This window comes from Lotus japonicus, chromosome 4 (assembly GCF_012489685.1).
Source record: "Lotus japonicus ecotype B-129 chromosome 4, LjGifu_v1.2".
In the NCBI taxonomy this organism is placed as follows: domain Eukaryota; kingdom Viridiplantae; phylum Streptophyta; class Magnoliopsida; order Fabales; family Fabaceae; genus Lotus; species Lotus japonicus.
In genome coordinates, this window is record NC_080044.1 from 4,368,324 (window position 1) to 4,385,965 (window position 17,642).

The 17,642-nt window shown below is 33.7% G+C and overlaps 1 protein-coding gene across 2 annotated transcripts; it reads left to right on the top strand.

Annotated features, from left to right (window-relative positions):
* Positions 1 to 10,951: 10,951 nt before the first annotated feature.
* On the top strand, positions 10,952 to 16,428 carry LOC130712044 (ABC transporter G family member 1-like). Of its 2 annotated transcripts, XM_057561870.1 has the most exons (8): positions 10,952 to 11,520; positions 13,208 to 13,287; positions 13,391 to 13,861; positions 14,187 to 14,273; positions 14,391 to 14,522; positions 14,623 to 14,817; positions 14,907 to 14,993; positions 15,245 to 16,428. In XM_057561870.1, exons 1-8 carry the CDS (start codon positions 11,163 to 11,165, stop codon positions 15,941 to 15,943), a joined length of 2,109 nt encoding a protein of 702 aa, XP_057417853.1. In that variant the 5' UTR covers positions 10,952 to 11,162; the 3' UTR covers positions 15,944 to 16,428. The 2 variants fall into 2 exon arrangements, with proteins under 2 accessions (XP_057417853.1, XP_057417854.1); XM_057561871.1 differs by lacking the exon at positions 13,208 to 13,287 and having other exon boundaries at positions 10,956 to 11,520.
* Positions 16,429 to 17,642: the final 1,214 nt, after the last annotated feature.

Below are 17,642 nucleotides of genomic sequence, written 5' to 3' on the forward strand. Positions count from 1 at the left end.
ATCTTTTTTTTTGAATGTGAATATCAATCTAAATCTATAACTGTTGTATTATGAATCGATATGAATTTCAAAAAAATGAATCGACATGGAGTATAAAGCCAGTTTTACAATAACACTAGAAATTAAACCCGTGCGTTCACGGGTTCGTTTTTAATTTGTATTTTTTAATTGTAATATTTAAATTTGCAGAAATGTAAGAAAGCTATTATTTAGAAGAATATTTAGAATATATGTATAATTAAATATAATTGAGTTATGATATTCTCACACTTTCTTTCTCTAATAAGGGAAAAAAGATCAAACAGGTAGATTTTTTTTTTTTTTTCCTTCATCGGAAGAAAAAATAGGTAGATTTCTATTGAGATTGAAATGAGAGTAGTTTTTTTTTATATAAAAGAAATTTAATTACTTAATTAGATTAGTATTGAAATGAACGTGGTAGTCTACTATTTTTTTTTTAATATTGATTTAGTTGTTGCAATGATGTTATTAGTTGTGCTAATTTTATTTTATCAAGATTGATGTGGTTGTTTACCATTGCTGGTGGCATAGAAGTTCTTTTAAAATCACTTTCACGAACATAAAAATAGATTCTATCTAACTGCAGGATGGACGTCATTTGTTCCCTTTGAATAATTAAGTTGTTATTTTTTTCCATAATATGACAATATTGAGGAGTGAAAGATTCCTATTTCTTATCAAGAATATAGTGAGTACTACATTTTACACTTATCTTTCTAGTGCAGTATATAAATTTATGTGGCTCACACTTTGTTACTGATTTGTGTCATATAAATATAGAAATGATGATATATTTGTATGATTTCAATTGAATGAGAAGAATTGTTTAGTAAATCACCATATATGTGAAACTCACAGTTTTATTTTCCAATCATCTGCAACGGGGATATATCACTAAGTAATGTGTGTTTCTTGTTGTTGTTGATGATCTTTCTCCTGCAATAAAGAAATAAGAATGAGTAATTCAAAAAAGCAATTTTGAAATCCACTAAAATAATTAAAAATGACATACTTGTTGAAGTAGTTAGAGACAATTGTCTTTTTTTTCTCACCAGCAGCTGAAGTCTAAGAAATATGAATAATTTGAGTTTGTGAGTGATTTCACTGGTTTGTTTATATAGAGATATAATAGATGCATGGTTCAATATAATACATTTCCTTTTTTATATATTTAATGTAGATAGTTGAATAACCTCTTGACATTAACAATTTTATTCAGTTTTTGACACTGGTATTGTCATCATGCTACTATTTTTAATTTAATATTAGTTTTTCTTCGGAGTTACTATGTTAAGGAATTCTAAGAGTTTGTGAGTTTAAGAAAAATAGACATATATTCGTGTAGAAAATTGGACAACAAACTAAGACCATTGCATATCAAGATTAATTTTGGCGGAAGTATGCTTTATTGTTAATAATTTTTTTTTCTTGGACTAAATTGATATTAGTTTAAAATTAACATTAAATTTGATTTTAATTTAAGATACTGTGCTAAAACCATTTGCAGATATAACTTTGTGGTATGTTACACTTTTGACATGGATGTTACTCTTTTGCTTACACATTTGATATTTATTAAGTTTAAAACTGAAATCATTAGTGCACAAGTTTTCATTACCCGTTCATTCACTCACTAAGCTATCTCATTAAAACACCAATTTTTTTACTAATGTATGTAGGTTCTCACGTGTATTTGTACTTAATACTTAGCTCAAGTGAGCTTTACTAATAAATATAGATAGATAGATTTTTTTTTTGGAAAAACCAAATATATATATATATATATATATATATATAATTACTTTGGGAAATAAGAGCCCCAAGTACTATATAGATATATATATTGATAGAAATTTTTTTATTTTAAAAGTATTTTATCTAAATTATTTATTAATAAATATTATTTTGTTTTTTATTTTTATTTTTTAAATTTATCAAATGCAAAGCTCAAGTCAATTTTAAGTCTATGAATGTTGTTATTTAATATAAGTAGTTGAATAGATTTTTACAATACAATTTTTTTCAGTTTTTAGTTTATTAAATTTTTTATTTTTTAATGTATTTAATATAAAGGTATGTGAGCTTTTATAATTTAATACATATATGTATTTGTACTTAATACTTAGCTCAAGTGAGTTTTACTAATATATATATAATATATATATGCATGCCAAACGTTTTATTTATTTTGATTTTTTTTTCCTTGTACTACAAGTTTTGAAGTTCTTCATTGCATTTTATTATCAATTGTGATAGTATTTAATTAAACAGTTTTAGTTGCATTAAGTATTTAATTGTTTAATTAAAATGCGCATTGACTTTAAAAGAAAAGTATCGGGCTAGACCTTGTTGGTCAACTATATAAATATTTAAATAATACAAACACTCAAAATACATTCAAATTCTTTTGATGTGTCTTTTTTTATCACATCATATTTTATATTTTATGTTGTATTTTCTATTTTTATTATTACTCATCAATATTTATATTTACCCAACATTTTATGTCTATCCAATATTTTCTTTAATGTCTACCAAACATTTTATGCTACCCAACATTTTCATTAGTGACTAGCCAACAATTTCATGAGTTAATCCATGTTCGATTACCAAAGCATGGCGATGTATGTTGACATGCTGCATGCCCTTGAGTTATGGTGTGAAACTTAATTTCTGCAGGATTTCAACGACGACGCAGAAATGAAAGACTGGGCAAACGTAACATGAACGGTTTCTATTAATTTTTAGTTAACATGATTTTGACAGAACACGTATAGGAGTAGGATTGTCCAGGGTCAAATTTGTGATGATATGCACGTAAGATCTTTACTATTATTCATGATGACGGATGAATGCAGGTACCACCGCCTCCCACTAGTCTTTGAAATTTCTTCAGGAATTGACTACAGATTTTAAAACAATTAATTAATTTTAGATCTATTAATGCCCCCAAGATAGATCAACATATATGCAGAAGATATTGTTGTACCAATCCATGTCAAGACAGATAGACTGTATTCCCTAAGCGGATTAGTTTTTATAGATCTTACCTGTTTGGGTTTTTAATCTGCACTCATAAACAACAAACACATAGAGATGTTAGAAGAAATTTTACGTTTAGTTATTGAATTCCAAAATTAAATATGTAAAAACATAAATGAATTGTAGCTATTAATAGAGAGCCTCGAGGGCGCCCAACTTGTGCTTTAACCAAAAGATCCGCTGCGCGAAGTAAATCGAGTTACTGAAGCGGGTAGCCGATGAGTTTGTGGCTTCTTTCTCAATGAACAACGTTTCTTGTAGACAAAGCATTTTTCTGATTCTTTTAGTGCGTTATGGGAAAAGTTTGCGTCGTGCCATCTTAAATTCATTAATTAGAAACTTCTTAAATTGTTCCAAGTTGAGATAATTGCTTCTAAATCAAATAACACCATTCGGCCTAGGGTTACATTTTCTTCTAGTAGATGATGACAATCAATAAGTGCGTTGTGGTTGTCATGCTTTTCCTGCCGGATCTCAACATTCCTAAATTCACAATAGGTCACAATGACAGAACCTGCGAAATGATCTTTCATGGGTGAAAGACCTAATGACCACTTTTACCCGATAAGTTTCCATTTTAAAATTGAAAGGAAGATATGCTATTTTTGTTAGAAAAGAGAAATTGAAAAATAAATTTTGCTACTCCTGATGGATGAGTGTTGCATTTTTTTATTCCACCTCTACATAAATTAAGGAAGAAATAAAAGAGAGGAATATGAGATATGATAAGTGATGTGATGAGAAAATAAGAGAACAGGAGATGAAAACATCAAAATGTGAAATTGTGATGAAGAAAAAATCAGTGTGGGTGTGTCGCAAATATTGTATAAGACTAATGTTTCATTCCTTATCTATTTCCACCTCACATGCATGGAGGGAGAAAGAAATGAATGAGAGATAGATAAAGTTTATGATGATGAGTGATGTGATGTAAAAGAAGAAAGACATAAAAAAAAAGAAGATAAAATTGGGTTAAGAGAAATTGAGTGGATTTGTATTAATTTGGTGAGGCATGTCAATTGGTTAGGCCGCATGTCAACGGGAAAAAAGATACTATTGAATCAGTTAACACATAATTTTTAGGCAGATCTTCCGATGTATCAAAAATAATTTTTAGGCAAACTTTTACATGCTGGTTGGTGAGGGAGGGTTATAATGCTGTTTCTCTCATATCCAATAAATAAATGCCAAGTGGAGATTTATCCCATGTCATCTTAATTTATAAAATTTTTAAATTGGTACTCCAACTATTTATATTATAAATTTTACAACATGATAAGAATACAGTATTTTTTAAAATATTTATTTTCTGGTTTTTAAATTGATTTAAAAAAAAGTAATTTTAAACATTTCAATTTGGGGAAAATCAATTAACTTAATCCTTCCTCCACCGTATATCATCTTCTTCTCTCCCGTGTTCATCTTCTTCTCTGGACGTGGTTGGAAGCACTGGCGAACCAGATCGAACCTCCAAGTCGTCGCCTCCAGATCTCTCTCTCCCCGGGCTATTTCTGTGCTCTAAACCACTCACACGCTCCGCAGTCACCACCGCACTAAAACCCAGGGCCACCATGCCGGAGCACTGCGTCGCGCTGACCCCAAAGCCACCGCAGGACTTGAGCTTTTCCACCGTGCCGAACCACCTCCCTACGAACATTGTCCCTGAACAACTAGCGCTTCTCCATCGCGAGCTTCCATGGTGCATCTGCAGGCGAGGATCGAGCCTCCTCTCGCTGAGACCAATAACAAAACCACCAGATTCATATCTGGATCTGATCTAAATCAGGTCAACATCAACAACATCACCGCCTCTGGATTTTGAGTGTTGATCTGTTCGGTCCCTTTCTATTTCCCTCTCTCGAGTTTGCAAAAACCTAGATCTCCGGTGGTGGTCCTCTTCGCCGGTGGGTTGCTAGTGTGCTACTGAAGGGACAAGGGAGACGTAGTGGAAGGAGAGGGAAAAGGTAGAAAGAGAAGATAATTGGGACTAAAATGTAAAACGTAAGAAGTTAAGGGACCCAAATTTAGAATATAAAATTGACTAGTCAAACAGATGACATGACATCTTAGCATCCTACTATTGGTCATTTTATGGGGGGCATGACTGCTGTTTAAAACACAACCAGCATTTTTAAGCTTGCCTAATTTTTAAATTTAAAATATTTTATACTCAAATAAAAAGGTTAAATGTCAAGTTAGAAAAACTCACAAAACTATTTATTTGGTATTTTTCTTATTGATATTTTATTTTATAAGATATATAAAATGATAAGTTTTTTGTAAATTCAAAATTTATTTTGACTCAATTAATTAATATTTTATATGAATACTATATTATAAAACAAAAAAAATTAATTTAAACACAATTCAATTATGGCTGAACCAATAAATTGTGAAACATTATACTAATTACTTTCACCTATCGCTACTTAAAAAAGTAAATTAGAAATGGGAAAAATTCCTCGCTAAACATCAAAATGTCCCTCCCTAAATAATTAGCACGAAAATGAATCCGCGGCCTTAAATAGTTTTTTTTATAAGTAATGATTCATTAAAGGGGTATAAGAGGGACCAAACCCATTACAAAATGAAATTACAAATGCCAAATTGGAAGATACAATTGGTAACATACTAGATACCAAAACAGGAATTAAACAAGCATAGAAAAAACCAAACACTATTGTCCCAACCCACTCCCCTTACATATCAGTAAGACATCCAACGGGTTCATTATGCCACTCGAAATATCAGTAAGACATCCAGCTAGCGGCCTTAAATAGTGTCTCTAAATATTTAAGGAAATACTATGCATTTAGATACAAGAGACAAAAAATTTAGAAGGAATGAGAAGGGGACATGGTGTTCTACGAATATGATGATTCAATGAATACTACCAAGTGGAAATTAAAGAAAGAAAAGAGTGTATTATAGTGGATATGAGGGGACATTTAATATAGTGTGGGGGCAATGTTACACTAGTATCCTAATTAATATTCTACCATACTACTATTAGTCAATTTTTTTTTTGGAAATCATAGGGGAGCAAGTGCCCCTATGCCCCATCATCCTTAAACCGCAGCCGTGTCTGGTTTTCTTGCACATAATAATGGTGGACTTGGTACCTTCAGGGAAATCCACTACAAGAAATTTTCAAAATTGGGGGGACTGGTAGTTGGCCGGCTCTTTTCACATCATTTAGGGACCTTAATCCAATAGGGAGGGGACGGTTGGGAGGTTTTTTTGATAAACCAGCTCATTGCATTAAAGGGCACAAATGATGCCACCCATACAATACATCAAAAGGGAAAAGTCAAGACTAGAAAAAGAACAAGAAAAACAAGCAAGAAAAAAGCAAAACAAATCAAGCTACAAATAAAAAAGAGAATCTCTTTGAATCTTGATGTTTATCGATAGTACTCATCTTAGTTTCTATTTGCTCTAATGATCTAATCTCTTATATTTCGCTTTGTATTGGGTTGAAATAACTCTTGTACTTCTATTCTATAATTTCTTTTGGTTTATAAAAAAAAATTCAAATTTGATACCAAAATCTAGCTACTATGATTGTAGACAAAATTTTGAGTTCATATACTACAGTTAACTACATGGTTCTCCTAGGAATACCACAACTTAGTATAAGTCGTATACATACTCTCTTTTTATCTCTTTTTCTTTCGAAGCCCTCTATTTCTTCTTTCTCTTTCTCTCTCACTCCTTCACCCTCGATCTCATTCATCGTCTTCACGAAAACACTCGATCTCTCAATTTGTTGTAATATTCTCGTCCATGATGTTCACAAAAACACTTAATCTCTCAATTTGTTGTGATATTCTGTTATTGGATCCTCATCCATGGTGTTCATGGAAACCCTAGTCCAATGTCCCCAAATTGTCCCTGAAGTAGCCTTCTCCAACATTGTATTTTCTCTTCTCCAAGCAGCAATTCTAAGACCAGAGGCAGATCTGAGTTAGAGAGTGATCAATATGGAAATGAGTTAAATTCGATTGGACAGGATGATAATTATTTTTGTTATTTCCATCAATTCCACCATCTCTTGTCTTCACCATCGTTGTGTGTTTACTCACAGAGGTAAGTTTCCATGACTAGTAACCATTGTTATCAAACCATTTTAAAGTGCTACAAATTTGCCTAATGATGGACAATCACTACAAGAAAAACACGAAATAGTGTCGGTTATAAATTGACGCAATCAAGACAAAATTTGACGCTAACCGGTTTAGAATTTTCCAAGCGTTGGCACCAAGACAGATGTTAAAATGGTCAAAGCTAATGTGCAAAGTTGGCCACGTAATCGACTCTACGTGTCAGTGTTGGATAACTGACTCTAAGCTGTTAGATTCGCTAATGTGGAAGTATGAAGGGCATTCATTGATCTGGAAAGTTCAAATGATGTCATGTTTTATACATGTTTCAAGGCCTTGGAATATTTGGATGGTGACCTGATCACCTTTGATTAAGATCTGGTCGGATTTACTATGGATACAATTTCCTTAAGAGGCTATATAGAAAACAAGGATTACACTCGAAAAAGATAAACTATGCAAGATTGTTTCATAGCCGTGGACTGGCCTTCTACATATACCACCCTCTTAGGCTATCCGTCTTTGAACGACTTATGGGCCATGACCTCTATTTGACATCTTTTGATGAAGTTTGTTGATCGAGGGATCAACAAGAGACTGGAGGAGAGGGGACGCGGGGAAAGGTTTGCACGACTAGTTGTCGGGGCCCCAGGAGGGGGTCTTGCAAAAGCACTCCGATGCTAAAGTCAGAAGAAGTCTCAAGAGAAGAGTAAAGTAGTAGTGAAGTGAGAAGAGTTAAGTTACCTTTGAAGAGGAGTGCTTCCATGCTTTTATATTAGTGCCAAAGTCAGAGGTATCTCCTAGAGAGGTTATGAGTGCCTAGAATTTAGGACCCTCTCCACCGTTGGATCTCTCGGATGTTCCAGGTGGGTGCAGGCATCTTACAGTGGAGGGTTCCTAGTAACTCGAGGCTATTCCTCGAGTACTGGCCCTAGCCTTAGGTCAGAGAGTCAGCGATGGGATGGTAGAGGTGCAAAGCATCTTTCCTTCAGCCAAACCCCATTTCTTCTGGCTGTGTCCGGTGCCTACTCGTACCATGTGACTGGAAATGGTGCCCGGTAATGTATTTGACCGTCTTCCTGGTGTGACCGTTCCTCAACAGTCGTCCTCTCTTGTGAAACCGTCCTTTGGTGTTCCCAGAACAATAATTCCCTAGTCTTGGTCCGCTCGGGGAGTGGAGCTTGGACAAAGTAGGTGACCGTCTTTCCGGGTTCCCAGAACAGTAGCCCCCTAGTCCTGGTCCACTCGGGGAGTGGAGCTTGGACTAGGTAGGTGACCGTCTTTCCGGGTTCCTAGAACATTTGTTAATAAAAACATAGTATTGATCACGATTTGAGGAAGCCAAGAGGCATCTAGGAAATGTTATACTCTAAGTCTCAGGATGGATAAGAAGAATGAAACAATGAAGACAGTTTGGGTGGACGAAATGAAGAAGGAGGAATGATTAGGCAACTGAATGGAGATTTCTTCAATAGCCCATATGAGTCGTATAACATCCAGATACATCTGCAAGTTTTTACCTTGATAAGAAAATTGAATTTTTCAATTTGAATTTGTAATACTTTGTATCACTTTATGCAAACATGCTTTAAAATTCAATAAAGCTGATGAAAAGTTTCAAAATTTTTGTTGGTCTCTTTAATTGTGTTTGCAGACGATGGGTCTTTAAGCAAATCACAAAGACTTGTCCAAATCCTCGTCGTGACAATTTCTCAAAAGAGACGAGATGACATTTCTCGATCCAGATTGCCGGGATTCGCCTTAAGCCTTAGTCTCAATAAGAAAGACATTAAGTGGTCAATTTAAGGAACAAAGTCAATTCATCTCGGCAAGAAAGACATTAAGTGATTCATTTACGGAACACAATTGATACATCTCAATGAAAAAGACATTAAGCCAAGAGACGTCGAAGATGAAGAAGAGTAACTCAACGGTAAAGATAGAGAAATGGTCGAATAAGTTTTCCTAGGCTATAACAAAGGCCCAAGCATTGGGATAAAGATAGGAAGGAACTATATTAGGATAGTCAATGACGAAGGACTCAAATCCGGTGAAGGGGACTTTAAGTTTGAGATTCGAATAAACATATATAAGTGTACATGAAGAACCCTTGAGTACACTTAGAGAAAGCCCTAGAATTCTTCTTCGGGACTGAGAGGGAATAATTTGTCGGATGACTCCCCCTAAAAAATGGACCAGTATCTTCCTTGGTTATATCCTTTGATTCGAGCGGAAAAGTGCATTTAATTCCTTGGACTTCCTGGTCAAGCTAAAATTCATTCTTTACTGTAGGAATATTGAGTACTTGTTCACCTTGCCTACAACCCTTAAGGCATAAATCTACAAGAATAGGGCCAGGACCGAGATGAGAAACATCTCTTGGGGAGCCGACCTCAAATTGCTACTACAAGCCTCTTGCTTGAAATCTGTAAAGATGGTAAGGAACCCATCATCTACGTTAGTTAAAGGTTCTACGAATTATTAAGGAGTTGGAACAACAAGATTGAGCACTCCGAGTTATAGTTTTCATCAGTAATCTCCTCACTCCCATCTTACCTTAATAAGTCGAGTGGTCGTTTTTAAATAAAAGAGAAATGGAACATAAGAGAGAGAAATGTCCTTGAGGGAGATAAATTCTCAAGCCGGAAAGAAAAGAACCACAATTGGATCACTTGTTGGCTATGTTTGGCATGTTTAGCTGATAAGCTAGTTGAAAGATGAAAAGCTAGCTGAAAGCTTATAAGCTAGCTGATAGCTAAAAGCTGATAAGTTAGCTGAAAGCTGAAATGCTACGTAATTGAAACAAAAGTGTTTGGTAAAACTAGCTGTTAAATAAGCTGAAATTGTAAAATGACATACTTGTATAATTATTTTTATATTTAACATTACTTTATTTTCAGATTAATACCTATATGATAGTAATATTAAAATTATTATCACTTTAAATATTTTTATTAACTCAAGTTATTTATCATCTTAAAAATATAATATTAATTCTTACAGCGGTGTGGCAGGAATTGCATACGTAAGTGTGAGGGGAAAATATGTTCAGTGTTTTTATAAATATATAACGGTAGTGGTGGAATTTCAATAAAATAATAAGGATAAAAATGTGAATAAATTTAATAAGCTATAAGCTTTAAGCTATAAGCTACCTGAGATATAGCTTATAGCTTAAAGCTACTGAAATAAGCTCATTCACCAAACACTTTTGAAGAGCTTTTAAGCTAGTCAAATAAACTTTAAGCTAGTCAAATAAGCTATAAGCTAGCTGAAATGACATGCCAAACATAGCCGTTGTGAAACTAAGGTGAGGACTTGTGAATGGTTGTGTGAGGAAACTACTTTTTCATATTCAACTATTATAAGGAGAAAGAGGTGGGAGAATATTATGAAATCCGCCTTTCCCCCAACAAGAATTTAGAAAAATAAATTCAAAGAATACGAAAAGTTGTAAAACTTAGAGTGAGACACGAAGGCCCTAGCGAGCAAGAGAAGCCTTTGAAGGCCCGTACCAGAGACGCTATCAATCCCAATTCGGGAAGAAAATACATTTTTATTAGCAACAACGCTTAAAGAGACTAAATATTTTATTTCCTCTTGTATTTCTTTTCTTTTTCTTAAAAAACTTCAATATCACACACTTGAGGGACGACTAGGTGGCAACTGAAAAAGAAACTTCAATATGTCCACCATTATTTAGACCAATTTGAGATCATTTGAGATGTCCTCCGCGTATTAATTATAGTATTAGAGTAGCCGCCTTGAAAAGCACCTACGTAGTTGACCGAAAAAAGAGGCCACCGAGCTTTACTCTAAAATTAGATTATGGTCCCAAAATTTATTGATAAACTGCTGCATCTAAGAAGAGAAACATGTGAATAGATACAAAAACTGACCATACAAAAAGTTCTATATACATATATATTTGGCTCTTGCCTTCAGGAAAATTCAGTACTTGAGTCATTCTATTTCCACCTCTCATATCTCTCAATAATGGCTTCCCTTATTCCACATGGTCCTATTGATCATGAATTTAGACCGAACTCAGCAATACCACAGAAAACTCTCCAAGACATTGAAGCCAATACTACTATACTGGAGATAGAAGCATCATCCAATATTAATGCTTCGAAAATGATCAATGGAGGAGGAGAAGCTTCAGGTTGGAATCAGAAGAAAGAGATGGGTATGTGCTTGACTTGGAAGGATCTATGGGTGAGTGCCTCCATGGGAAAGCATGGAAGCAAACCAATTCTTCAGGGTTTAACTGGTTTTGCCAAGCTAGGTCAGCTCTTGGCCATAATGGGTCCTTCTGGTTGTGGGAAATCTACACTTCTCGATGCTCTGGCAGGTATGCATATTAAAACCAAGCTTCAAAATGCTCTCCCCATTCTTAAGGGTTAATAACATTCTCTTTAACACTATCATATTAATTCGTTAAAATTCACGTGACTTTCACTATATTAGAAGTGAAATCCATGTTTTTAGTAAATACCATATGAATTTCAATTAATAAATGAGAGGATAAATAAGGTGTTGCAAGTATATTTTTCATCTTTGTAATAGCATGTTAAAAGGTTGATTAAATGATCCATGTTAAATATTTAATTGTGTATATTTTTGGCTTTGCTACGCATGATTTCCATGTTAAAATGATTTGTGTGTAAATTAATTTTAGTATATAGGAAACGTATTGTAAATAATATGTATTGAATGTTAGTTATAAAAACATGGTTTATGGGTGGATCAATTTTTAACATGACCCATAATAAATGAGTTGAAATTTATATAATTTATTTATTTATAAGAAATCCTATTGGTCTATTGATTTGTAGGTTATTTAACTCAAACTTTCTCATGTGTCATTTAAACCACCCATGTTAAAAATATAGGACAATTCTACGTGGGTCATGTTAAAAACTGGTCCGCCCATAAACCATGTTTGTATAACTAACCTTCAATACATACTTTTTTTTATAAGCAAATGTTATTTGTTAGTAAATTAGTACAAATTATTCCTCCTCATGGTTCGAACCCTGACCCTTCACTTGCAATTACTCTTAGCTCAACCATGTGAGCTACACACCCCACCCAAATTCAATACATACTATTTACAATATTTTTCTTATATGCTAAAACAGACAAATCATTTTTTTGTTGTCAAAACAAATCATTTTAACATGGAAATCATGTCAAGACAAAGCCACAAGAAATTTAGTTCATAGAGTTTTTTTTGGTACAAGAAGTTTGCAGGGATTTATGCAAATAAAATTACCCTATAATTTTACAAAATTAACATGAAAACCTGTTACTTGAATTTTAAAATAAAAAGTTATGCTTTCAAAACTTTATTAGGTTTCTTTTTTAAAGAATATTACTGAATTCCTTAAAAATAATAAATCAGAAATTAAAGATAGTAATTGTAAATGATATATACTAAAAATTTCAAAAAAAAATATACACCCAGGCAACTATCATTTTTTATGAGAGGAGCCCAAGGTTTTTTTTTTTGAGAAGAAATTGTAAAGAGGATCCCAAGGTTATATATGCTAATTCTATTCCACCATCCAAACCATGTAGCGGAAAATTTGGGAAATATTAAAAGAATGAAAATAAACAAACTGCTTGCACATGAAATAATAATTTGGTTGAATAAACTAAATTATGAAAAGGGAAGCTGTGTGAAATTAGAAAACCAAAAGTCAATATATATATATAGTTATATGCCACCTTCATGATTTCTTAAGCAGTGGCGTGTTCACCTCGTACAAACGCGTTATTATACTACTATGTTCACATCTTACTACAAAATTCAACAAACATCATTGTCAATGAATGATCAAGTTCACATAGATTCAAAGAATGATGATCAAATCATTTGTACAAAATTCAACAAACAGCATTGTCTTGGGTGGGAAATCTGAGAAGGAAACACTTCTTTCTAATAATGTTAGTGCAATTCTTAAAGAGATTCCAAGGTAGAGATATCTAGCTTTAAACAGATTAAATGATGATATGAATTCATATATATATTTCAGGGAGATTAAGTTCAAACACAAAACAAACAGGGGAGATTCTGATCAATGGTAACAAACAAGCACTGGCTTATGGAACTTCGGTATATATATCTTAAAGTCTGCAATAAAAAAATCAATTTGAGAGTAGCCATATGAATGATCAATTAACTATTCTTACATGAATCTATGTGATTGTGATCACAGGCATATGTGACACAAGATGATACCTTAATGACAACCTTAACAGTAAAAGAAGCAGTGCATTATTCAGCTCAACTTCAATTGCCTGATTCCATGTCCAAGGCAGAGAAGAAAGAGAGAGCAGAGTTTACAATCAGAGAAATGGGTCTGCAAGATGCCATTAACACACGAATTGGAGGTTGGGGAATTAAAGGAATTAGTGGCGGTCAGAAAAGGCGCGTTAGTATCTGCATAGAGATTCTAACTCGCCCTAAACTTCTATTTCTTGATGAACCAACTAGTGGATTGGATAGTGCAGCTTCCTATTATGTCATGAAAAGAATTTCCACATTGGATAAAAAAGATAGCATTCAGAGGACTATTATTGCCTCAATTCATCAGCCTAGTTCAGAAGTTTTTCAACTCTTCCACAACCTTTGTCTTCTATCTTCAGGCAAAATAGTTTATTTTGGACCTGCTTCTGCTGCATCTGAGGTTAGTAACTAAACTAGCCCCATTTTTCAGATTTGGGTTGCCTGTAGTCAGGATTACCCTACATTCACGCATTCACGACATTTGGACCGTACAATTAAGATCAGTCGACTTATATTTTTAATCAAAATCGGACGGTAAACATGTCTTAAAATTCAAATCGTCCAATCAAAATTGAATGGCTTAGATTGACTGAACGCATGGATATGGGGATTCTCGACTGACTTCAGGGAATCCATTTTCATTTCCTAGTCCCTCATCCAAAAGTTTTACTTTTCATTTCTAGCTATGATGTTTCACTTCTAACTCTACTTTCATTTCAATGTAGTTTTTCGCTTTAAATGGTTTTCCATGTCCTACTCTCCAGAATCCATCAGATCATTTACTAAAGACTATAAACAAGGATTTTGAACAGGTAAGCTGACTATGAATCAAAGACATTGGTGCTTTTAAAGTGATTTCATTAATTTTCAGTGCAACATACTTGTCCATAATAGTTCCCAACAAAACTCATAAAATTCATACATTTCAGGATGTTGAGGTTGGTTTAGAAGGGACTGGAACTATACCCACAGAAGAAGCCATTCGTATCCTTGTGAACTCATATAAGTCATCAGATAGGAACCAAGATGTTCAAAGTGAAGTATCAGTATTATCTGAAAAGGTATCCTTTCTTGCTAACTATATCACATAGCAAATCCATAAAATTTGTTCCAAAGTTAATTGTAAAATGATATCATTAAGCTTTCATGTGTAATTTTCAGGACAAAAGTTCAGCATACAACAAGAGAAGGCATGCTAGCTTCCTTAATCAATGCATAGTTCTTACAAGAAGATCGTCAGTTAACATGTACCGTGATCTAGGCTATTACTGGTTACGCCTTGGCATCTATATTGCCTTGGCTATAAGTGTAGCCACTCTCTTCATAAATCTGGATAAAAGTAATGGCTCAATTCAGGTGACAAAACCTAATAACTTGCACAACTTTAATTAATTTTAAGTTTAGCTAACGTCTTCTAATGCTTCAGTCATTGTTGGTTATTTCAGGATAGAGGTTCACTTCTTATGTTTATTTCTTCATTCTTTACTTTCATGACCATTGGTGGATTCCCTTCCTATGTGGAGGACATGAAGGTAATCCAAAGTTTCAAACTTATTTTCTTCTGGAGACACCCGACATACACACAATTTTTCTTGCTATCTTCTCCTTTTATCACATCCATTATATATCACATCCATTACTTCTCTCTCATTTCCTGCTTTAATACTTTGGATGTTTGTCAGATATCTGTACTATGCAAATTTTTATGAACCATTTTTCTTTTACAAACAAATGTAGTCACTGAATTTTAATTTTAATTTTTTGTTTCCTGCTTTTGATCCAGGTATTTGAACGTGAAAGGCTAAATGGGCATTATGGTGTTACTGCATATGTAATTGGCAACACTTTTTCATCCATCCCATACTTGTTGCTGGTTTCAATAATTCCTGGAGCTATAGCTTACTACCCTCCTGGTCTCCAGAATGGATATGACCACTTTCTATATTTCCTTGCTGTTCTGTTTTCTTGTCTAATGTTAGTTGAGAGCCTTATGATGATAGTTGGTAGCATTGTCCCAAACTTTCTAATGGGTATCATAACTGGTGCTGGAATTCAAGGAATCATGATGTTGGGTGGAGGGTTCTTCAAATTGCCAAATGATCTTCCAAACCCATTTTGGAGATACCCTTTGTTCTATGTTGCATTTCATAGATATGCCTTCCAAGGAATGTTCAAAAACGAGTTTGAAGGACTTAAATTTGCTAGAAATGAAGAAGTTGGTGCTGGTGCCTCATCATCAAATTACATTAGTGGTGAAGAGATTCTGAGAAGTAGATGGCAAGTGGACTTGAGTTACTCAAAATGGGTTGATCTTGGAATTTTGCTGGCCATGATTGTTCTGTATAGAGTGTTGTTTTTGGTGATCATCAAAACTACTGAGAAGCTGAAACCAGTTGTTCTATCATTCAAATCGGTTTCTCCCAAGAAAACAATGCAGATCATCGAGAATCCTAATGCCACTCCTTTGAAAGATGAGTGTTAGAAGTCTCGCATTAGCTAAAGATAGATAGTCTTTATAAGGATAGTGCAAACCTCAACTCTTGAGCTAGCTTTTGTGGTTGAGTATAGACTTTCCAATTTCTAATAGTGAGGTTTTGTAATTAAGTGCATTCAATAATGTTTGGTCGATGTGGTTTTAACAAGATGAATTTATAACCAAAAGGGGTTTGGCTAGTGGAAGAATTCTAGGTCCGTAAGACTTGAGAGTGTGTATAGAAATACTGATCTATAAGGAGATCCCAACTCTATTCCTTGGAAATATATCCCCTTGGAAACGAGGTTTACGCATATAACTTTAGTCTTTGGGGCTGTAAAGTTCTCTCTAGAGTTGTCGTCATCCAAAAAAAAAAAATCCACATAGATGGTGTTTTGATTTTGCCTGTATGATGTAACATTACTTGCAGGATTGTGATGTAATGAAAGTGTAGCAAAATAATAACGCAAGTAGCTCAAATAAACATTTTATTATTTAGTGTTATTAAAATTGACTCGGCTCATATACATGGTAATGGGTTTGTGACTCAATCAGTGAGTCAGTGGTTACACCGGTTGAATTCGATACATAAAAATAAACATATATAAATCTATTCAACATAAATTATAAATTAAATATTTAATAAAACTAATCAATAATTATTAACATAATTACATAAAATAATACCTATACTTTTTCTTTACTCTTAATTTCATATAATTTACTTTAATAAATCTTACTATTTTATAAACCTATCTACATTTTTGTTTAAAAGAGATTTGGGCCAGTGAGATCAAGACAGCTAGTAAAAGAAAAATAAAAAACGTTTAAATATGCTTTTGGTCCCTAAACTCAAGAAAAACAAAAAAAAAAGTTTAAATATGTTTTTGGTTTCCAGTGGGGTTGCTATAGCGGAAGAGATAAATGAGGATTTTAGTCATGTTGGCCGGGAGCTGATGCTTTTGCCGCTAGAGCTTTCGGACCCCAGAGGTGTTATGATTAGGGCGCGGAGTGCCCTCTCGATAGGGCATCGATTGGGCTTAGTTCATGATTGTATAAATGATGTTGTCCTCAATCAAATTGTGGCTCGGATATATGCTCGGAGGTGATTGTAGAGGGCTTTTTAGGGTTTGTTTTTGTTGTTGTTGGGCCTTTTATTTGTTATGTTGTGGTGATTGTTTTTTTTGGAGTTATTTTGATTTTGGAGGTTGTCATATTGTTTCTCTCTTGCTTTGTTGGGCGGACTTTTTTTGAGTTGACCTTATTCTGTTGCCTTTTTGGGCAGTTTTTTCTTTTTGAAATGGGTTTTGTACTATTGGCTTCTATGATATATATATATATTGATATATATATATATATATATATATATATATATATATATATATATTTCGCAAAAAAATTCATTATCACAATTGGAATAAAAGAAAAAAGAAAAAAGACACGTGAAATTGATGAATGTGTAAAAAATGAGCCACATAAGTATGAAACTAGGGGTGTTCGCGGATTGGATTGGATCGGTTTTGAGGAGAAAAATCATCCGATCCGATCTCATCGGTTTTATGATTTTGTCATCCAATGAATTTTTTACTAAATTCAAATCCGAACCAATCCGATCCAATCTATAGCGGTTTGGATTGGATTGGATTGTTCGGTTTTTGTTTCACTTTTTTATACTTTAAAATTGTGTTGTATAAATTTTAAAAATATA

Coding starts and splice junctions, on each gene's coding strand:
- LOC130712044 (XM_057561870.1), top strand. CDS start 11,163: ATGGCTTCCCTTATTCCACATGGTCCTATTGATCATGAATTTAGACCG. Junction 11,521..13,207: donor ACTTCTCGATGCTCTGGCAG/GTATGCATATTA, acceptor TATATATTTCAG/GGAGATTAAGTTCAAACACA. Junction 14,523..14,622: donor TATCAGTATTATCTGAAAAG/GTATCCTTTCTT, acceptor TGTAATTTTCAG/GACAAAAGTTCAGCATACAA.